This window comes from Chelonoidis abingdonii, chromosome 14 (genome assembly GCF_003597395.2).
Source record: "Chelonoidis abingdonii isolate Lonesome George chromosome 14, CheloAbing_2.0, whole genome shotgun sequence".
NCBI lineage: Eukaryota > Metazoa > Chordata > Testudines > Testudinidae > Chelonoidis > Chelonoidis abingdonii.
In genome coordinates this window covers 5,679,834-5,702,835 of record NC_133782.1, presented here as the reverse complement: position 1 = coordinate 5,702,835, position 23,002 = coordinate 5,679,834, and the positions used below count along the sequence as shown (strand labels likewise).

General features: G+C 47.0%; 1 protein-coding gene across 3 annotated transcripts in view; it reads right to left on the bottom strand.

Annotated features, from left to right (window-relative positions):
- MYT1 (myelin transcription factor 1) overlaps positions 1-21,736 on the bottom strand; it is a 104,189-nt gene extending 82,453 nt beyond the window's left edge. For all 3 annotated transcript variants that reach the window (XM_032766425.2, XM_032766428.2, XM_032766432.2), the window contains exon 1: positions 21,646-21,736. In XM_032766425.2, the coding sequence (XP_032622316.1) occupies positions 21,646-21,658 (13 nt within the window). In that variant the 5' untranslated portion in view covers positions 21,659-21,736. The remainder of the gene's footprint in view (positions 1-21,645) is intronic.
- Between the last annotated feature and the right edge of the window lie 1,266 nt (positions 21,737-23,002).

The following is a 23,002-nucleotide window of genomic DNA, read 5'->3' as shown; positions in this document are numbered from 1 at the left end:
GCCCCCATGCCCACCCCCACTTTTAGGAAGAATCCATCGTCTCTGCCATGATGCCTACAAAACATCTGCCAGTGACTAGACCATGGGGGCGCTGAGCAGTATTGTCTCACTGTGTCCGGTACTCCTTTTGGCTGTCTGTATAGACCTGTTGTCTCCTGTCTTACACTTCAAGTGTAAGACTTCAGGGGCAGGGGCCATTTTTTGGTCCTGTCTTTACACACCACGTAGCAGAATAGAGTCCTAAGGGCTCCCACACTATAAAACAACAAATGAAGCTATAGACCCCGCTCATTAACAAGGGTATTTAGGGTCCAGTGTTCTTGAACAGTTAAATAGACAACACCTTTTCCTGAGTGTGACAGAAATACACTAAAAAAGGCTAAATAAGGTTCAAAATCTACATCTGTCTCCTTCCACTCCCTGATGTTCACGTCACTCACACATTCTTCAAGAGGAGGGAACAAAGGTTTCATGCACATGGCAGCAGTTCTATTTGTGTGTCATTCTCTCAAATATGTTGATTAAAAAAAACCCCAGAGACCATTTTGCCCAGTGAATAGAATTTTGGTATTTCAGCATTTTTTTCCCTGCTCCTGGTTCTGTGGTTCTCCAACGGTGACACTGCTCTTCTGCCTTCTTAGGGAGGGGGAAAAGCCAAAGAACAGGAAAATATAAAAATTACAGAAGTTTCAGGTGGGGCTCAGGAACAGCAAATCAACAATAATACAGCGGATGCTACTGGGCTTGGCTAAGTAAGCTCCCAAACCCGCAAACAGTTAAACGCATGCTTAATTCAACTCAGGAGAGTAGCCACATCGAACGCTATAGGGTAAGAGTTATGCACATTCTAAAGTGCTTGCTGAGCCGGGGGCTTAAAGTGGAAATCTAACGCAACCCGAGAGATAAATTAACCGGCTGCCCTGTTTAAAATGTGTTTCCAAAACAGCACTTTTTTGGTATGATTTCTTCACTAGCACCTCCATTTAAACATGTTTATAAGCAAGTGTGGTCCGTTGTTGGTGCCCTAGGAGAGGACTGCCTAGACGAAGAGTACAAAGAAGGAATATTAAACCTACCAGTTAATTTTTTCCCAAATCCCTAGAGACCTTCTTTATGTTCTGTGAGACAACGAGAGATCAACAATAGTGACACTTGGTTTTAACCTCTCGCTGCTTTCTAGGTAACACTTAGTCCTGCTGCCTAGTCTCTACCTCGGACATTAGCCTAGTAACCTGGGAGCAACAAAAAGCGGCTTAGATTTCCCATCTGTTCCTTTTGACCACAAACACGGGAACCTTCTATAAGCACAATGATAAAAACCAACTGAACAGATCTGAGCATGAACAAAATTTAAACTACTGGCTTATCATTTGCAGACAATTACTCACCATGTACCTTCTACTGCCAGGTACATGAAAAACATAACCATCCCTGCTTGTAACTTCACCCTCCAATACCCTTTTTGCATGTGTGGTTCCTCTTGGTGTCTGTCGGGGCATTTGTACGCTACCTGTGTATGCATGATGTGTTACACACTTGTTTGCACACGAGTGTGTCTCAGAAGGGAGTAATGGGATGTTGCTTCTTTATTCTTGCACATTTTCCTCATTATTTTGTTCTAATTTGGCTTTCCTGGTAACTTTTCTATTCAATAAAAGTCAAAACATGCCCTGTCCCTTAATCTCCCAAAGAGCAGCTCACTGCTGAGAAAATAATATAGCTGTAACTTCCAGCCTCATACACTTTCTTTTCCATTTATATGCAAATACTGACCTTTCACCCAAGCTGTCTCAAAGTAGTATTTCCTTAAAAATGCAAATAGCATGTTGCAGGCAGTTTCTCTGGCTGAGTCTCTCTTATATTATTATTTCTTTTAACCTTACCAGCATAGAAAAAAACAACTGCTAAACAGCACCACGATAATAATTACTTTTCGTATAAATCAAAAGCCTCTGTGGAGCCAATATGTCGACACAGCAGGAGAATTTCCTGCTGATAGATTTTGAGGGACAAGTTAGGAAGACCAGCATCTCCTGGACTCCTGGGGATGTGGCCAGCACCATGAGATTGTGCTTCTTGAAGGAAGAAGCCAGTTGGCTCAGGGAAAAGCACCATATAGTTCCTCTGTTATAGAAGACATATGTAGGAGTTTGACACACATTTGACAATACAGAAAGTATAATAGTAACACCTAGCTTGTATGCAGTATTTTCATCAGCAGATCTCAAAGTGCTTTGCATTATCATTATCTCCTGTAGAGATGAGAAACTGAGGCACAGAGGGGGAAGTGGCTTGATTGTGGTCACCGAGCAGGCCAGTAGCAGAGACAGGACTAGAACCCAGGATGCCCAAGTTCCAGTCCAGTGCTCTGTCTCAGAGAGACTTGTGCACTTCATTGGAGGTGGCGCAGAGGGATAGTTCAGTGGTTTGAGCATTGGCCTGCTAAACCCAGGGTTGTGAATTCAACCCTTGAGGGGGCCACTTAGGGATCTGAGGCAAAAATCAGTACTTGGTCCTGCTAGTGAAGGCAGAGGACTGGACTCAATGACCTGGTCCCTTCCAGTTCTAGGAAATAGGTATATCTCCATTTTTATTTATTTTATTTAAAATAGGGGATGTGTTTATGCATCTCTGTTGCCTCACACATCTAGAGTCCAGTCCCACTGGATGACTTTGCATGACTGAGTTCAAGGATGCACAAACTGAGTGGGAAAAGCATGCACATGGATGCAAATTGCATGTGGGAAACATGTAGTCAGGGAGGCAAGCCAGGCAACTGCATACAGCTGGCAATTTGCATGCATAAGACACGTGGTTCGCAAGGGTACGAGCTTATTCTTTTGGGATGTGGTCCCTGCTGTTTTAACAAAATGCTATTTATATCATGTGTTTTATGGCAGCGAATATCAGGACAGGGCAATTGGGGTAGATGATCCTCTCTTTCTTGAATGGAGAGTTACTCTGGCTTCCTACTGATCTGCAGCATGGGACCTCCCCTCCCTCCAGAGGCGGCTCTAGGTATTTTGTCGCCCCAAGCACGGCAGGCAGGCTGCCTTCGGCGGCTTGCCTGCGGGAGGTCCCCGGTCCCGCGGATTCGGCGGCACGCCTGCGGGAGGTCCGCCGAAGCCGCGGGACCAGCGGACCCTCCGCAGGCATGCCGCCGAAGGCAACCTGCCTGCCACCCTCACGGCGACTGGCAGAGCACTCCCCTTTGCTTGCCGCCCCAGGCACGAGCTTGGTGTGCTGGTGCCTGGAGCCGCTCCTGCCTCCCTCACACAGCTTCAGCACTGTTGGGGGCCCTCCTGGCTCCTGTGGAATTTCTGCTTGGTGCTCTGTTCCCCACCCAGCTGGAGATGTGCATCACACAACACAGAGACAGGAGCCACTATGAGAAGTGCTACAGGACTTGATCCCACAGGTGTGGGCATCATATCAAGGGGTCATTCACACCTTAGGTGTGGAAAGACACCTCCATACATGTGCTGTGTGTTCAATGAGGTCCTGGTCCGTGACTAGGGCTCTGAGGTGCTGGGATAATACAAACAACAAACAATAGTGTGTGAGAGGGAGCAGAGAGGAGGGGAACCATGAAGACAGAGGCTTGTGAGATGGAATAACACACGAGGTGGAGAATGGACAAAGAAGGGAGAATGCAAAGTAACAGAAGCAAGGTCCCTAAACCTCTGACTGCTAGAAGTTGGGATGGGACAACAGAGGATAGATCACTGGATACTTGCTCTTTTCTGTTCACTGCCTTTGAAGCTTTCAGCACTACACCCTGGTTGGGAGACTGATACTGGGTGAGATGCACCTTTGGTCTGACCCAGCATGGCTGTTCTATGTTCTTAAATAAGCGGGCAAGAGGGCAAAGAGAACTGGGGAGGAACGGAGGGGAAAGAAAAACAAAACAGGAAGAGCAGGATGAAAAAAGAGATGGGAGCTGGACAGATTAAACCCTAATCAAACAGAGTCAAGCAGAGAGGACACCGCTTCCACTTTGGCCGAGTGAGGATATGTGGCATTAACAGAGGAAGGCAGAGTCACTGGAGCCAAAGTCAGAAAACTGGGGTTGAGGGGGAATGAAAACAGAAAGGAGATGAGGGTTGTATTGCTTTTGGCATTAAAACACTTCCACGGGGAGGGGGGGGGCTCTTTTTCAAAAGATTTTCCATAGGCAGATCCACCTCCCTCCCTGTCACCCCCATACCAAAAAACCTCAGGCATATTTTAGATTCAAAACGTCCAGCGAATTTAGCTTTTCCCCTTCCCTAGGAAGAGTGGGCTAAGCTGAGAGGAAGGCAGCTTACGCCTTCTTCCAGCCTCATCCAGCATGTCAGAGATACCACTTTAGCTCTAGCTAGGGTCTCTCCAGTTGTGTTAGATCCTTTCCGCTCCCACACGTATAAATTACATTCCTTCCACACCACCTGTAAATTTAGCCCACTCAGCCTCAGGGACTCTCTAAATTGGTGCAACTAATTTGCAAAGCAGAAGGTGTAAGTTACATCAGCTTTGAGTGAAGCCTGATTCTTCTCTCTCATGCTGGTTTTACATGGGTGCAGCCCCATTGATTTCACTGGAGTTGCTCCCCATTTAGGCTGATGTCCGACAGATCTGAATGAGGCCCATTGACTCAGCTGAGAATTTGGCACAGTGTATCTGAGCTGTCACTATAAGAGCCAGGGGGAAAGGAAGAGAGCTATAGTGGTGGTTGTGAGTGAGTGTGGGTGTGTGCTGAGGGGGAAGCTGCACCTAAGGAGTTTAGCATAATAAATGAAATCCCTAACAAACTCGTGAGCGTGAAGGAAGTCGATGGCTCGTATGCAAAACTACTGCATGTTCCACTGCAGCCTTCAAAACCTTAAATAGGTCCAGCTGCTCGTTATCCAAACCTACAAGCCCCTTTCAAATGTCAGTCCTGTCTAGCTGTGTTGCTCAGGTCTCCTTCTGCTTGAAAGGCCTTTGACAGGAATAAAGGGCATTGCCAACCACACAGAGCAAAACCTCAAACTTCCAGGGTGAGACTCTCTAAGCAACACAGCACAGGACTCCCAGCCTCGTGTTCGGGGAGGTTAAGGTAGAGTGACCAGACAGCAAGTGTGAAAAATTGGGACAGGGGTTGGGGGTAATAGGAGCTTTTATAAGAAAAAGACCCCAAAATCAGGGCTGTCCCTATAAAATCAGGATATCTGGTCACCTCAGGTTAAGGTGGCTTTAAGTCACCCTTTCTCCCTCTTGATTCTGTGGTCCCTGGCAGTTTTGGAGCCTGTCTCAGTTATGACATCCTATCCCTAGATCCTTATATGCTCCAGTACTGTCCAGAATCTCTGCAGCCCTGTGTGCGGTATTTCCATGTCCAATACAGCCCTACTCTGGCCCCTCCAGCCCCATGTCTGGCACATCCCCTATGTCAAGGCTTGCAACGGTGTCCTCAGAAGGCCAACTTATGGCTGAGCTCTGCAATGCCTGCCTGGGGAAGTCCTTCCCAGCTGGACCAGGGCTTCTTTATACCATTCTAGGCCTTCTACCCCATGCACAGGAGCTGCAGCAGAGGATGAAAATCTCACCTCTTGTCAGTACTGGCTGTAGCAAGACTGTGCAAGCGTCCCCAACAACCCAGCTTGCAAACCTACTAGCAAAGACAGACCTATACAAACTGTGGGGAACTGCAGAACATTCTTACGGACAGCCAAAAAAAACATCCAGTTTTACAAAAAACAATCACACACTTTGGGCTGTTTTAGTTTAGTTTTTAAAAAACAGGGTGATTGATTTAAAAAGAAAAGTCACAGGTCAGCTCTTCAGCTCATGTAAATCAGCATGTCTTCACCAAAGTCAGTGGGCCTGTACCAGTTATACCAACGGAGACGCTGACCTATCATGCAAACATATAGTAATTTCAGAGACACACTTCATTGCTTCTTAAATCTGATCCATTCCTCATTAGTCAAAAATCGAGATTTCGCACAGATTTCGGCTATTTTTGCTCTACCAAATACCCGTGGCCAAAGAACTGGGGAAAATTTCCCCATGAGTCAAGCTGGCAAGGTTCCATAAATACAACCTTCAGCCAATAGATTTTTGTGTGTGCCACATCAGTTGTTGAAAGGATAAAGGAGCAGAGAGGCTGGCTTTAAGGCAGGCTGCTAAGCAGCCAGCGAACAGACTGGCTGTTCGTGCCACTGACGTACAGTTAGATGACTAAGTGGACTCCTAACAAAATGCCAGCTTGTCATTATGATATCAAGCCTTTTCTCTCTCCTGTCATATAAGAAGTGAAAATTTGACACATCAGTGTGTATCTTAGAGTCAAATAGACAGAAGCAATAAGGCATAATAGGAGGTGAGATCATCATGAAATAATCATTCTCTTGGGGTAACTTAACATTACTCAGCACCCTATGACTCTCAGCCTTCGAGAGGGTCAATCGTCTCTCGACAGCGCCGCCTGTTTCCACACTTGGTATGGCTGCTGAAGCGTGTTTTGGTTTTATGCACATGCAGTCAATAAATGACCCCATTAGACATTAAAAAGGTAGCCTCAAACAAAAGTACCTGTTTGCCAGTATCATCCCACACTGAGTTGTGCCCAGTTTATTTAAAAGCAAGCAGAATCATCAGCTCTGTTAACTTCATCATCTTTGTGGTGCCCTTTTCAGTGCTCCTGGAGACCCCCTTAATTGAAATGAAATAGGAAAGTGTGATACCTTTATATCTGTCGTGTTAGGCTACACGGAGACTCTGCAATCGCTCTTTAAGTGTGAAATAGAGTTAATAGGCTAATGATTAAGCATTCGCAGCTGGGAAGGGGGAACATGTACAGCACCAGGAGCAGTAGCCAGAAGCCTTCTCTCTGCAGAGCGCTGAAGCAGACAGAATGCCTCCGGGGTGCTGTGGGGAACATGCTTAGAAGTGGCTTTTATACCTTCCTTATGGGGCTGCACAGAAGCCAATGGCAGCTCAGCTGAGAGCAATGAGAGTTCTGGTTCCGAGGGGCTTGCAGAACTGAACCCTTTTAAAGGTGCAGCATGAACTTTTCTCTAGTACTGGCCTCCACCCCAGCTTCTGTGGTCTATGGGGAAAGGCCTGAGAAAAGTCCCCATCCTGTCCAGCTAGGCTCCTTTTGGGATGTGCAGGACCCCCAGACAGGCCAGGCCACCTCCAGTTGCCTTGGCCTCACAAACACCAACATTCTACTTGTCTGATCAAGCAGCCATTGACTGAAGAGTTGATCACTGGGCATGAATCAGAAGCCCGATCGTGCCCAGGCTGCCATGGGTGTGTAAGTTGCCTGTGCGGAGCTGAGGCAGATGGAGAAAAGGCCTGAGGACATTCTCTTGTGCTTCCCTAAGTGCAAAGACTGCTCCAGGCCAGTAGCCACAATATTAGCCTTCCTAAAGGGTCAGAGAAAGCAGGGCCATTGTGCCCCTTGAGCGGTCCCATCCTGGTACCAGGGAGAGCATACAGCATTCTTCAAAAAGATGGCACATTGGCTCCTAGAGCCATTTTCCTTCCTGGGGTAGGAAGCCTCCTATATCTCCCTCCAGAGCTGTACAATGCTGCACCTTCCCCTGTATGGGGTTCTGAGGTCCAGCCACAATCAAGCCTATGTTGTTCTTCACTCTGCAGTTGTTACATTCCCAGCAAATACTGAAAGGGCAATATTGCTACATAGAGGTGGTTACTATACAGGATCAGACCAGGGTCCATCTAGTTCACTGTCCTCTACGAGTGGCCAGTGCTAGCTGCTGGAGAAGAAGGTGCATGAAACCCTGCAGGAGGCAGTAATGTGATATCCTGGCCCTAGTGAAAGTTTCCTCCTGACCTTTGCTAATTAGAGGTTGTCTCGTTCTGGAGCGTGAAAGTTTATATTTCTTCCAAAATCCCTAAAAAAACCCCAACAGCTTTACTATCACTGGATATGCTTGTTATCCATAAACAAACAAACTAAAAAAACTAAACAAAACCCAACCACTCAGTCTTGTTTAGAATCCTGCAAAGGAAGTGATGGATGGAGTGAACATGCCAAGGATCCTTTGCCACTCCAGCAGCAATCTGTTTTTCTGCCAGTCAGAAAGCTCCATTCCCAACACCGTGTAGCTGAAAGTTTCTAAGGGAAGTGTGAGAGGAGATGACAACTCATCATGGGCTCCTTTGAGACACCTGGGGCAAAGTTAACTGTTCAGGCTGTCATTTTTTCTTTAAAGTAACTACACAGCTTCCAACCACTTTTTAACAGAGCAGCTCTCGCTACAGGGCTACCAATCCTTGCCTGTCACTTATGTTATTGGAGAAAGCATTTTTCTGAGCAAAGCAGCTAGTTGCTCACTTGCTAATTAAATCAAAACGTTGGGCCCACAAACAAACTTTAACTCCACTTGCCAGAACCTAGTGAGACACAAAACTTCAAAATTATGGAAAATAGATTTTGCATCAACTGTAGAAATTAAGGCTGTAGAATTGCTACTATCCAGCAGACAATACAACTACAGCAACTCTCTCCAGACATTAGCATGAGCTTTCCTTCCAGCCAGGTTTCTATATTAACACTTTAGGAGACACTAACTTCTGAAAAACACACACAAACACACACACACTCCACTCTCACCAAATCAGTAATACTTATGTCTTTGCCAGGTATTTGATCTTCTCTGACTCCTGTATTTGGGGTTTTTTCATTGTGACTAGAACAGGGGCTGGGCCTGAGTTGCCACAGGGTGACTCCAGTTTTATGCCAGTGCTATTCTCCTGTAATCAGCCAGTGTAATACCAGAATAAACTGGACCCACTGAAACCAGTTGGGAATTTTGCTGACAGCTAGCAAAGTAGAGGTATACCAATGCTGCTTGCCTTTCAGAACCTCACCCAAAACGTGCACCACACCTCCGAGTCATTATTCACTGCACTGTGAGGTATATGTTCTACTTTGATGAATAAGCATTCATGCATAATGGTGATTAAACAGGATACATGGAGAACAGAAAGCAAGGATGGAGTTGGAGAGTTACTTCACTCATAAATAAATGCAGACAAGAGATTGAGGACAGTGGTAACCATGATAAGCTGAAGCAGAAGTAGTCTGGGATGTCACTCTAGACCCCTGAGGGGTTAGCACAGCCCTTTGCAGAGTTTTTCTCCATTGCGATTCCTATATTTGGAGAAGACCACATGAGATCCTTGTTTGTTATGGTCATAATCAAAAACGTTCTTCCCCTGGGAAGCTATTTCACATTCTAGACCATTTCCCTGTCAAGAAAGGCTAATATTTCAAGACTACATTGTTCCTCTCTTAATTTTATCCGAGTACTCCCAGTTATACCCCTTGTGTACCCTAGATAAATCCACTCCCTCCATGGTGCTCACAACGCTACGGACAGTTCTCACATCCCATCTGAGGCCACATCTACACCAGGAGCGCTCTGTTGGTATAATATACAGTATTCCTATACCAGGAAAACAATACAGTTTATACTAGCAGAGCTCACACGCGGTTACCAATCTAGCCCGAATCACACATACTCTGAGTGAGGCAAGCTATTCTGGTAAAAGCACGGCTGACATTAGGATCTTCCGATGGCATGGCTATGTCTGTTACAAATCACATCTCTTCACACCCTTGACCAACATAAGCATGCCTCAGAGGTCTGTAGTTTAGACAGAAGTCACTGTTTAGCCAACTGACACACAAATTTTCCTTCGCACTTTCCTCGTAAATTAATCCTTCTAGTTCCCTGATCATTTCCCTCGCTCTTTTCTGGGCTCCAACCAATGAGTCAATAGGTTTCCTGTAATATGGAGAATGCAGATTGATAATAGCAACAGCATCAGAATTCTTAATTGAGCTCATGGCCAGGGCTCACTTACTAGACTTGCTTTTCTAGTGTTTGGGCCAGTTCCTGCTGGAGTCAATAGGAGCAGTACTGGCACCACAGTGTTACAGAGATAGGTCAGAACCAAGACACCCAATCAGCACAGTTCCAGGTGCTGTGGGAGATTTGTTTTTTTTGCCCAATCCGCTCCCTTTGCATCATTAAGGCAAAGCAAAGGGGAGCTGAAAGCTCCCATAACACCCTTGCTGGGAAAGCCCTCAGCCTAAGGGAGTCTCCAGAAGTGCAGAGCTGACAAAACAAGCTCCTATGCCAGCGTTTCTCAAACTGGGGTCGCTGCTTGTGTAGGGGAAGCCCCTGGTGGGCCGGGATAGTTTGTTTACCTGCCCCATCTGCAGGTTCAGCCGCGGTTCACTGCTGCAGGCCAATGGGAGCTGCTGGAAGCGGCAGCCAGTATGTCCCAAGGCCAGTGGAAGCCATGATTGGTCGGACCTGCAGATGGGGCAGGTAAACAAACCAGCCCATCCCACCAGAGGCTTTCCCTACACAAGCGGCGACCCCAGTTTGAGAAACACTGTCCTATGATTTCCTCCACATAGCCCCAACAGTCCCCCATCCCAACTGTGATGCGTCAAGCAGCAGAACCTGTGCAAGGCAGAGAATCTGCCCCACCAACTTAGACTCAGACATTGAGGCTAGAAGGGACCATCACGATAATCTAGTCTGACCTTCTGCACACTACAGGCCACAGAACCTCACCCACCATCTCTGGCTGAGTTACTGAAGCCCTCAAATCTTGATTTAAAGATGCCAAGTTACAGAGAATCCACCATTTACTCTAGTTCAAATCAGTGAGTGACCCAGACCCCATGCTGCAAAGGAAGGTGAAAAGCCCCCAGGAACTCTGCCAATGTGACCTGGGAGAAAATTCCTTCCTGACTCCAAATATGGCAGCCCTGTTGCTCACATGCTCAGTGTGAGACCCACCAGCCAGACACCTGGGAAAGAATTCTCTGCAATAATCAGAGCCCTCCCCTCTAGTGTCTTATATCTGCCGGTCGGAGATATTTGCTAATAGGAAACACAAATGGGCCATATGCCATTATAGGCAACTTCACAACTGGTGCCTATATGTACAAATAGGCTGAACCAAAACCTGTGTTCCAAACGCCCCTGAGCATGGAGAAATTGTGGATCGGGATCCACATCTTTGTGGCACTAGTCCATCTCTAGTGTTTGGTTACCATAAGTCTGCGAGTCCTTGGGGAGGCATCCCTCTAAGTTACGAGGGGAAGCCCACGTTTGAAATGTGAGTGCCCAAATGGGAGAACAAAATTCTGAATTTAGATGCTACAATTGATATTTAGAGTTCTTCCAAGGGATGCTGGGTGCCCAAATGCTGATCTGAGTGCTCACATGCAAGATTTGGATTTCCAACATTGGGTCCTAAATGTCTTCATCCTAGATAAACCATTCTTTTTCTCCTAGCAGAACTCCCCCTCTTCAGGCTCAAGAGAAATAAAGAGTCACAGGTGCTGGAAAGATGGCAAATTCAGATTCTAGGACATTTTCGGCCATTTAAACCATCCAAAGCAGTTGATGAAATTCTATTTAATTATCTTATGTGCAACATGCAGGCATTTATAGGTAATTATTTTGGCTAGAAAACTCAGCAAGCTTTACACGGAAATCCCAGGGACAAGTGCACAGTATATCTATTCAATGTCAAATGGTTGCTTCTGAGAGATTTAAAAAACTTAAATAAAATCAAGCACATAGTAAGGGTTACCTGCAGATTAAGCCAGCGATACCTTGGGTTTTAAGTAGTGTATATATGAAACCTCCCCCAGAGACATCTCATCTACCTTATAATAACACTCACTATGAGAGCTCCATAATGTGGGTTTTGAATTCATTTCTGCTGAATACATTTGATTCCTAAGCTGGCAGAGAACACTTAGGTAAACAAGTCTGAGGTGCTGTTGCAAGAGACAATTTTCTTTCTAATCTTTTGCTCTCAAACAGGCTCTAATAATCAAACCCACTAGCGTAGCCTGATCTCAGTTGGAAAGGCCAGGAAGCTTGCTCTAGACACATCCAGCTCCCAATCATAGAATATCAGGGTTGGAAAGGACCTCAGGAGGTCATCTAGTCCAATCCCCTGCTCAAAGCAGGACCAATCCCCAGACAGATTTTTGCCCCAAATTGGCCTGGTTTTCAAGGATTGAACTCATAACCCTCAGTTTAGCAGGCCAATACTCAAACCTCTGAGCTATCCCAGATGGTTTCCAGCTAGTAGGTTTCTTCTTTTGCCTAAGTCCCACTGCAGTTATATTTAATTGGAGCAAAGGCAGCTTATGCAGCAGTTCTGAAAATGTACTGTTTTACAGCATATTGGATAAATGTATCTTAACAGCTCAAGATTGATTTCTTCTGTGCAGCGGAAGAAGGGAAAATAGCATGCCCTAAGTTGCGTCTGTTCCAAGGAGTTGCCTGTACCATTTGTACTCTAAACATTAGTCATCAAAGGTGTGAACTCATATATTATGTATGGGAAGTAGAGTTTTCAGTTTTCTGCAAAAAGGAATCTCCACCGTTTGGTATTTTGTTAGCATGCTGGCACCATATGGCTCTCCCCTGCTGATATCCTTTCACACCAGAACTTTATGTTCAGATGCTTTAGTTAATATTTTACCCAGCAAGCATAAACAGGATGCAGAGACTGCCTTCGACAACAACCTCCTTTTTAAACTAGGTACCTGTGTTAATATTGAAAGATGCATTCAGTAAGTGGTTTATTGAGCACATATGTTTTTTCCTCGGGGTCTGAACTGAGTTGTTTACTTCATCTGTGTTGTCTGACAAAACACAGGAAGCAAACCCCCAAAGGACTTTCTTTTTAATCTGTTTGTGATCAAGAGCTAACATTGGGTACATTCAAATATGCTGTATGTGTGTCTAAGGATGTCTCCCTCCTTGGTTTTTATTTTGATAAGACTTAGCCCTGCAAGATACTGTGAGGCATTATCTACTGCTGAAATCAATGTAAGTTGAGAACACTAAGAACCTCCCAGCCTTAGTCTGCTCCACTGAAAGCTCCTTAGGGCCCTGCTTTCTGCTGCCTGCTACTCACTGTATGGTGTTAGGCATTTATCCACTTGAAAAGGTTTTATTGGAGTTGTAAACTGCTGCTTTCAAACAGAAGAAATAGATTTCTTATAAACCTTCCATCTTGGGACAGAGGTAAATTCTCCCCTCTTACAAAGCAAATTCAAGGGCAAAAACATGCATTCTTGACTTAGGTAAAACTCTCATTGACTTTGAGGGATGTGTATCCTAAGTAAGGACTGAAGGCCTAAATTGTCAAAAAGTAATCAATGGTTTTAGGTGCTCATCTTTAAACTCCTTAAAGAGGCCCAATTTTCAAAGGATGGGGAATCCCTTTAAAACATCTTCAAGTGGCTACTCAAAAAATCACTATTCTGAAACTGACTAAAAGATTGTGGCCCTAACTGCTACATTTAGATTTCTTTTTTTAAATTCTGCAATATTCATAAAACAACCAGGGTTTAACAGATGTCTTTCAGCCTGCACTCTGATTAATGAGAATATTGTCAGAATGGAAATCAGGTCACAAATGTTTAATACTTCATTTAAAAAGTCTTCAGCTTCTTAAAAGAGTTCCACTAATCCCAAACATGACAGATGTACAAGGCAGTTTTGCTTGGGGCAGATTAAAATTCTCTTTTCTGCTCTTTCATTCAGTCTGATTCAAATAACATTGCAATTTTTTTTAAATGTGCTGACTTCAAAATTTAAAAAAAGGAAAAAAAAGAAAAGAATGAAAGGTGACCAGGAAGCCAATGTGATCACAATAAAAGCAAACTTATTGCTGTTAACATAAAAAGGGAAGGGGGGGAGGGACAGTCGGAGCCCATATACAGGTTAGCACTAAAGCTTTCTGTTAAAGATAAAACGGGGACCTTTTCAAACTATGTTTTTCCATTTGAAAGTGTTTATTAATCTATTCTCTCTGAAGCAAAAAGTTCAATGAAAGACAAAGATCAAAGGCATTTTAATTCAGGTGAAAATAATTATATTTTCCATTTTCGTTTTGTTTTTAAAAAAAAGATAAAGGGCAGTATTAAAGCAGTGTGTCACATTTTATTTTAAAGACTTGACTATTTCAAACAATTGTCTAACCACAGAGACACTGATCTCCTTCTCTTCCAACTTACCAAAGTGTTCACAGACCCCTGTTCGCCTTTCTCCCCTCCTTTCTACACTACACTGGTCTTTTGCCAAGACCTTCACTATAGAGGCTTTCAAAGTTACAATTTCCCCTTGCTTCAGCTTTTCCTCCAAGGTTTACCACCACACACAGGCAACGCACAGGGGCAACTCTGAGGCAGGCAGTACAGTGGGTTTCGGAAATCAGTATTCCAGGGGTGACCTACTGGAACCAAACATGAAACCCTGGACCTGTCTTCTACTGGACAGGCACTAACTTGTTGTAAACAGACAACTCCTGGGTCCATATGAGTCTAACTCCCCTAGGTCTGTATAGTTACTAGTTCCGGGTCTCTCCAACTTGCTCCAAAGTGCAGGCCCCATGCCAAACACTCTAAGGCAGTGGGACCCTGCTGTCCAGCTGCCTTAGGCCCCAGAACCTGTGCCTCAGCCCTTCCAAGCCACCAGTCGGTTAGATGCATTCTCCCAGAGTCCATCCAGCTATGGGAGTTCTGGTTTCTTGTTAAGGGACAATGGGGCAGGTAAGCAAGGCACACAGGCTTAGTAGAACAATTAAATCACTGATACTTTGCTCTTAACAAGCCACACTAGAGAGTTAGAGATTTTGAAGGAATCGGGGAATCTGAATACCTGAAACCCTCTGGCCCCAGGATAAAATCCTGGCCTCACCGAAGTCAGTGGCAAAACTGGAAAGTTTGGACAATATGAGTGTCACCCTGTGTGGAGTTTCTATGGGCTCATCCAGCCAATGTGATGTGCACACACGTCAAGGGAATGCCAACCTGTCAGAGAAGGGAAGGGGCACAGTCCTCATAACCCATGCATATCCTACCAGTCTCGGACTATTCACAGAGGGCTGATACCTGGGAGCAGAACCCCTATTTCTCTTGCAATATTCCCTAGTGCGTCTCTCTTCCCACCCTAATAGCCCGTGGTAGAGAGAGTGCAGCCTCGTGGTTCTGTCTGGGCTTGCCAGAAGCCCTCCACTCCCCTCAAGCCTACAGCAGGTTTGAGAAGCAAGTAGCATCAAAAGATAAGGCTGAAAGTGTCTTATGCAGGGAATTGGAAATCCCAGTGAGTTTTGGAAGAGGCTGATGCTGTGGAGATCAGTTTCATGCCTCACCTCCCAACGCAAAAGGCAGAGTAACAAATGTGCAGATATCCCATGTAAGCTACTTCAGAAGCAGAGGAAGGGTAGATAATGGCATCCCATAGAAAAGACTATAGGAAATTTGGGGACTATATAATGAGTTGCAACTAGTTTCCATGGAATCACCCCATCAAGATGATACATTTTCATGCTTCTCTCTCGGTCACACACACACACCAATCTGCCTCTCTTCTTCACCCCCAGCAAAAGTGATGACAAAGGAGTGGGTTTTCTTTTTGCCATTGAAAAAAATGTGGCCCTTATCTCTTAGTTCCATTGTTGGTAGGTAGTGAGAGTCCCTGGGGAAGGGTGAGGTACCAACGCATGCATTATTACCCTAGCAGGAGTTCTTTAGAAGTGAATTAGTCTGCAGGCACAGCCTGGCTTCTTTATACATAGCATGATCTCTCCAACCCTGCAAGCTACTAAAACTAGTTGAAAGATAAAGTCCCCTTGTAGAGTCAAATAACATTCAAGTTGCTACAATGTTGTTTATAAACTGATATTTAGTGGTGCCTTGCTTCAAAAGCTGCCCCAATCCATCCCAGAGATGGCTGCCTCTCAGTGGTGGGTGAAGTGTGCCCGGGGCCGGTGCAACCATTTAGGCGACCGCCTAGGGCACTAGGATTTGGGGGGGCGGCATTTTCTCTGGCAGTGACGGGGCGGCTGATCTTTGGCTGTCCTGGTCTCCGTCGGCATTTAGGCGGAGAAAGCTGAGGCAGGGGGGCGTGGGGAGGGCCGTCTACAGCAAGTAAGGGGAGGGTCTGCAGGCAGGCGAACTCCCCGCCCCAGCTCACCCCTGCCTCGCCTCCTCCCCTAGCATGCCATGGCTGCTTCACTTCTCCCACCTCCCAGGCTTGGCACTTAAGCTGATTGGTGCCACAAGCCTGGGAGGCGGGAGAAGTGAAGCAGCCACAGAGTGCTTGGGGTGCAGGCAGAGCAGGAGTGAGCTGGGGACGGGGAGAGCTGCCGTGGAGCGGAGGATGCCTCAGGGCAGGGGCTCCGGGACTGAGGAGGGTGCAAGGTGGAAGTACTTAGCCTTTCTGTGCTTCGATTGCCCTAGCTGCAGAACAGGGACATAAATACCACTTCATTGGCTTTTGAAATCCTTGGACAAGAGCAACGTGTATTGTTATCCTTTGTAAAGTTTACAATGTATTAACCCCTAAGTATAGAAACGTACAACGAGAAGGCGTTAATGACCGCTAGCAGATCTAAGTGGCGGCTGTCTGGCTAAGTTAACACCCGGAGCTCATCGCCAGGATCAGGACAATTTCCTCCCTCTGATCCCTGTCCACCTGTCCTTGAAACACTCAGTAACTGATGCTCTGTCCCCGAGCTAGAGCGAGACAGCCACCGGCTGCTTTCACCAAAAACTTTCCGGCTTTCAGGAGTTAGTTCGTGCTCTTTGGAGCAGCGCTGACTTGCTCCGGGGTGAGTCTGCCACCCTCCCTGCGGGCAGACGGAACAGCTGAGCTCACAGCCGCGTGGGTAACGCGCTGCTCCCTTGCGCCCGCTGACTTTCTGTTTTCTGGGAAATGCAGCGTGTCAGGCGCGATGAGTTCACCCGAGCTGAGGCCACTGCCGACATTTCCTGGAAGCGCGATTGCAAAGCCAGACACCCCCCCACCCCGGTTATTCCTCTGCCCTAGAGGCCGAATCTCCCCGCCTGGGGCTGTCGATTGGTTCCCCTTTGCAGGGAGCAGGGTGCGGAGCGCAGTGTGAGCTGACACGTGCAGGGAACAGACCTGATCAAGCCAGCTCGTCTTCCCAACTCCAGATCGCAACATATTTTCACACGGTGGGATTGGGGAGGGGGTGGAGAAACCTGCTTCCAGCCAGGTGAAGCTTTGAAAATGATTCTCTCCCTCTCAGTTCAAATGCAAGGAACCAGAACGCGCAAAGGCGCGCGCCCTGGGCTAGGCAGACCAGAGGGTTAAAGTGTTTCCAACATGTCTGAGTAAAATGGCAGCTGGTCTGACGCGCTGCACACCCTGCTCAGCCCGGCGGGGGATCATATGACTTCCAGTAATAATTCAAAAGCTTTCTCCGGCTTCTTCCGGCAAGTCGGTGTGATCTGGTTACAAGGATGCTGACCAGCAGACCCGGCCAGCAGCCTCTCCGCGCTTTAAGGCTGCAATCCACAATAACTCAATCACTTTTTAAAAAAATGTAACCGGGCTGAGGGAGTTTGTTTTGTTTTAATTTTTTTTGGCAATTGTGCCAAGACAGTATCAAAAGTGGCATGCATCCAGCTAGGGAGCAATGCAACTGCCCCCCGACAGGGACAGACTGGAGAGGTAGGCAGCGGTGTAACTTGACATGTGAAATGCACATGCAATGGAGCTTCTGACCCGTGCAGCGCGCTCCCTCTGCCAAATGCGAATACAGGGGGGGGGGGTGGAGGGGTAAGAGTCCATGGGCCGGGTTCTGCTCCCACTTTCAGCTCAGGAGTGACTCCAGTGTCAGGGAAGGAAGAGCAAGCTCCCTGTCTACAGCTGTTGCAAGCATCCCCAGCATGCACAGGAGCTGCTCTCCCAGGACGGGACTCAGCCCCCCTGTTATTAGAGGCTACATGTGCCTCCCTCTCTTCCAGCCAGCTCAGAGCACCGGACTTTCTGCTTCAGCGGCTCTTCCCCTTCCGAGTCAGCCTGGGGCTGCCCACACGCGAGCTCTCCCCTGCGCCACTCCTGACCCTGCCCTGCACTTTGCTGCTTTGATTAAGTGCCTGCTAGAGATCAGCTCTACCCAGCTGCTTTATTCTCAAGGGTCATTACTGTCTGCAGCTCCCCGGTTTGAAGTCACCTGGTCCTGCTGTTCCCCCCCCAGTCTCCCGGGATGAACCCTAACGCAAACAAACCAGCATCGCACAGCCCAGGGAGGGACAAAGGCCAACACGGACCCCGGAGCCAGCCTGACACACCGCCACGGGACTGGCAGAGGCACTGGCGTGTCGCTGGAGCCCCCCACACTCCAACTGGGAGCTGAAGTTTATTAATTTCACGCATCTTAGGTCTCTAACCGCCGCGCCGCGCCCCCGCCCCTCCTTCAGTGCGATACCTCTAGCGCCAGTACAGATATTTACAGACACTGGAGTAAAGGAGAGGGGGATGCGTAGGGGCGGGGGGGAGGAGGCTGTAATGTTGGCTTAAGAGATAAAGGTGGGAAATATTTCATAGACTTTCAGGGTTGGAAGGGGTCTCAGGAAGTGCCAATCCAGCCCCCTGCTCACAGCAGGACCAAGCCCCAACCAAACCTAAGGAATTGGAGCAAGGCGTTATTTATGCGAGGCTCAGAAATTCCCACCACACTGTATTTTCAAAGGGGATTTTATAAAGGGGAGAGTGCGGGTGGGAGGTGGTGTGTGGGGAGGTCTTTTGAGGTCACCGTCTTATTGAATTGGGGACCTTGTTGTCAAAAGGTGACATTCACCCTTGTTTAGAAGAGCAGCAGGAGACCCCTGACTTAAGTGATGCATCTAGGCCTCTGGACAGGCACCAGGGAACCTGGGTGGAAGTTAAGCAGAGGAGCGAGGACTGGCCCTGTGCTCTCTTTCATCTGGATTAAAATCTGCCTCCACCTCGCAGGAGCCCACGTGCGAGTTGTGGTGTAGCTGCATTTCTGCTGAGTGCACCGAATGCTCCAGCCCAGGTCCTCCCCCCCAAGGACGGTCGTGCAGTTAAAAGGTTAGCGAAGAGCCATGAAGGGCGATCAGATGATGCCTTCCACGAGACTGCCTCCTCTTACAACAAACCTGGCTACAATGGGCTTGGTGAGGCGGATCGGTTTTAAACGTGCGCCTCTAAAAACATCCCATTCTCGGATCTTAAAAAACCACCCACAAACCGATGGAGACTTCAGTGAGGCTGGGCAGCTATCTGGGAGGGACAGAAAGGTGGCTGCCTGCAGAGCTCCTCTGATAAACAGCCGTGTTGTCTTCCCACATGTAGCCCCCGGGTGACTAATATTTATTAATAACCTTCCTTCAAAGGAATCCCATCAAATACCCGTGGGAGACTCTAGGAGGCAGGGGATTACAGGACACAGACGAGATTGCGCTGTTTTCACCCTCTTGGTTGTTAGAACAGCCCTGCAAGCACTGTGTCCTCACTATCAACGGAACAGTTGATCAAGCAGCTCCGTGTTCTTCTACGAGCACATCCCTCCAGGGCTGACCCTCCAAGCTAATTTTGCAAGTGCAGTAGTTGTTACTTGCGGCATAGGATACCTGGCCCCCAATGCAAATAAACTGCTGTGGTCTATTAGTAGCTACAGCTAGAAATGCGATCTATAAATACACTTCGCCACTTAGCAATTGTCTGAATTTGCAGCTAATCACAAAACAAACTTCCCCGAGTTCCCTTAAGGGTGAAATAGCTCTTCCCAGAACCCCTCTGACCATTGGGAGCTGAAGGATATACAATTCCCCCCTTCCCCAGAGAGTGATCTCGGCCTCCACAAGGCACAGGCAAACGGGGAGTGTGTGTGTGTGTCAGTCATAGCTTAACAACCAACTTCCTTAGTTGTTTGGGAGCCTTGAACGCTAGAGCTGAGAACGACCGCCGCCGTCAAACGGGTTTGTGCTTCCTTCCCCTGCAGCAGAGCCCCTGCCACAATGTGCTGCCGCTGGAACAATAAACAGCATCATACAAAGAAGCGTACAGGCGGCATCTTTCCTTCTGGTTTCTATGACAGCATCAGCGACAAACCTGCCATAAACTCTAATTCCTGGAGCCCTTGTGCTCCCCCCGCCCCCTTTTGTCTGCCATTAATTAAAGTGACCATATGGAAAAAGCTGATAATAACACCAGATGAGCCAACGAGAGAGAGGGGGAAATAAAAGAAGCGGTAGGGAGACGGGGAGGACTTCTAATCCTTTCCCCAGGAAAGGTAATTTCAGGAGAATACAAGCAGGGGGGCCAATAATAGATGGAGGCTAAAGACAGCGACAGGGTCTGTTTGTGGCAATGGCTGTCCTGCAAAACTACACACTAGTGCTTAGTAAGTCAGACAGCAAAGCAGGGGGAGCCCCCCAGACAGCCAGGTCCAGTATCCAAGCCAGGCTCGGAGAGAACAATTCGCTTCAGAACAGGGGGCAAGGGAGGATTTCAAGGCGCAGATCCTGATGACTCACCACATAAAGGCCTCCTGCCACTAGGTATCCGTTTCGTTCAGTGGTTTATGTCCATCTTATTGGGACTTGCTCTTTTGTTTGCACAGCTCACTCGAACGAAATAACCTTGAACGTGTCTGAGTTTGTGTTTTCCAACTGCTACAAGAGATGGTTTCCTTACTGCTCTCCCTAATACAGAACCACCTCTGCCGTCCAGCAAACTGGTCCTTTCGCTCCAGCACCCAGGAGCAAGGGACGGTTTTCACTTGCTGTGCCGAACCTTTTGCGGGATTTTTAACTTTTCGGTGAAATTGGTAGAGGGATCATTCAAGCAAAGCCTCGGATCAAAGCTAACTAAAAATAAGCCTTCAGATGTCTTTTTGTCATGGTAAACAGAGAACACGAAAACAAACATGGCACATTTTCCTCATTTCTCCTCGCTATAAATAGAAAAGTGGAAAGTAGTCAGAAAAAAAAAAAAGTCTGCTAGTTGAAACAGCCAACGCATGGTCTTTGAACACAGCACATCAACCTTCTTTCAAATGCATGCAATTTTTAATAGGCTCTTTCCTATTTTTTAAACTCATTCTCTTCACTTAGTTGAAGGAAAATGCAAAGCTCATTAATGATGTAAGAGCAAGACCCAGCAGACCTAAGATATTGGCCTGCGTCTTTTGTACAAGGCAAACAAGAACAAAATATGTAACATCCCCCGCCCTTTCCCCTTCAGTAGTTTAAGAAAAAAAGAAAAGAAAACCCAGAGAGATCACAACCTCAGACAGAGTCAGTCACAACATCGGCCCCTGTTCAGTACCTTGGACGGGAAGTTACCATGCAAGATATCCCAGTGAAAAACTACGAAGCTTGCCTTTTTTCTTCTCTCTTTACGAAGCTTCTTCTGTTAAAACCACAGTGATTTCTCCTGATAAACATCCACAGATCTCTATGTCCACAGACATATCTGCTCTTCCTCTTCCAGAAAGTTTCCCAGCTAAATACGATGCTGTCCTCTGCCCCCCCCTCCCGCCCCCGCTAAAGCTCTCTTCGGTCAGAAGCATAACATGTCCACTAGAGTCTCAGAGAAAGATGAACCTAGGAATAATCATTATCTTAATAAAACCGCCTTGGTTCTCCGATGCAATTTTAAAACAACAAACCCTGCCACCAAGAGCCAAGCCTGCATCTGTTTACATTAGTGTGGTCTCTGAGAACCCCTTCCTCTGCTCCGTACCAATCCAAGGTGAACTCCCCCCCCCTACAGCATTATCTGCCTTTGTCAGAGAAAGAACATAATATTGACTTACCTTTTCCCCACATCTATTGTCTGCCCCTTTTCAACATGACATCACGGAAAGCAATCATGAAATTTACACGGGGAGGAGGGAGAGGTTGGAGGTGCGAGGGGGGGGGAGAGGGAGTTGTTGGAGGTTTGCCCACTTCCCTACACCAGTAACATGCGTGTACGATGGTTTGTTGGTTTCAATTAAATAGCTGATGCTCCTTAGTGTGTGAACTCTTAAGCCTGCTAAAGGCAATGTCTCATTTGCTTAATGACCGCTCTCATTAATGGAAATGGCACAGAGGGGGCTTGATGCGCCTTCCCTTTGTAAATACACTACCCATGAACCCTTGGGGTTGCAATATATCTGTTTACTCTCCGAGGTGAAATACATTTACAGTATAGCATCAAAGAGCCGGGGCCGCTGACTTTTTGGAGTGGAGAGAGAGAACTGGGGCGCTGCTCGACCCGCCGCCCCCTTCTGTTTTTGCCCCCTTCCCCCTCCGCCAGATCCATCAGAAAGGGCCTGATTTTGCCCAAGACGATTCATAATTAATATGCAGAAGAGTTGGGGCTTCTTTTCCGCCACGCACGCACAAGGGCTGCGAATGGTACAACTGCCATCCTCAGCCCCCCCTGTGCATTCCCTTCCTATGGTACAGTCCAATAATTCCTAATAGCAACAACCAGGGAATGACAGATGCCCTAGGTTAGCACAGCTACAGCGAAAGTACTTTACAGTATTTATTGGTGGTTAGGAAGATGACCTATCATCATAAAGAAGAGACTGGGAAATTTATCGCCTATATGAAACAGGAAGTATCGCATATTAGCCGATGTCCATATTCAAGGGCCGGTTGTTATGGTGTATATATTTCTTCCTTTCTTTAAAAAAAGGACCACACACAACGTTCCCAGAAAACACCCCCCTTCAAAAAACAGGAAGGGAGGAGGTGATGGATAAGGTTTCAGGTGGTTCCATTTGTTTCTTTCCGCTGAAAGCACGAGAATGATCCTTCTAAAAACAACTCCACAATCTCTTGTGTGAGAGTGTGTGTGTGGATCGCTTCTTCCTGGAAGCCTGCTTCCCTCCCGGAAAGAGACTCTGCTCCCCACACCCCATCCAAGAGCTATCCTCAGAATATCCCCTCCTCCCCCCTCAGGCCTCATCACCATCCCTGAGGTGTGCCATGGAGCTGACACGTGCTGTGTTGTCCCGGATTTTGTCAGAGAGACCACCTCCTACCCCCATGGGCAAGCAAAGACAACCGTTATCACCTTTCCCCTGTGTTGGATTGGTGCATTAGCACTTTTAATCGGCGTTGATTGTAACTTTGAAGAATCGTGGCGGAAATATGATCCGATTGAATTAAACTCTTAGC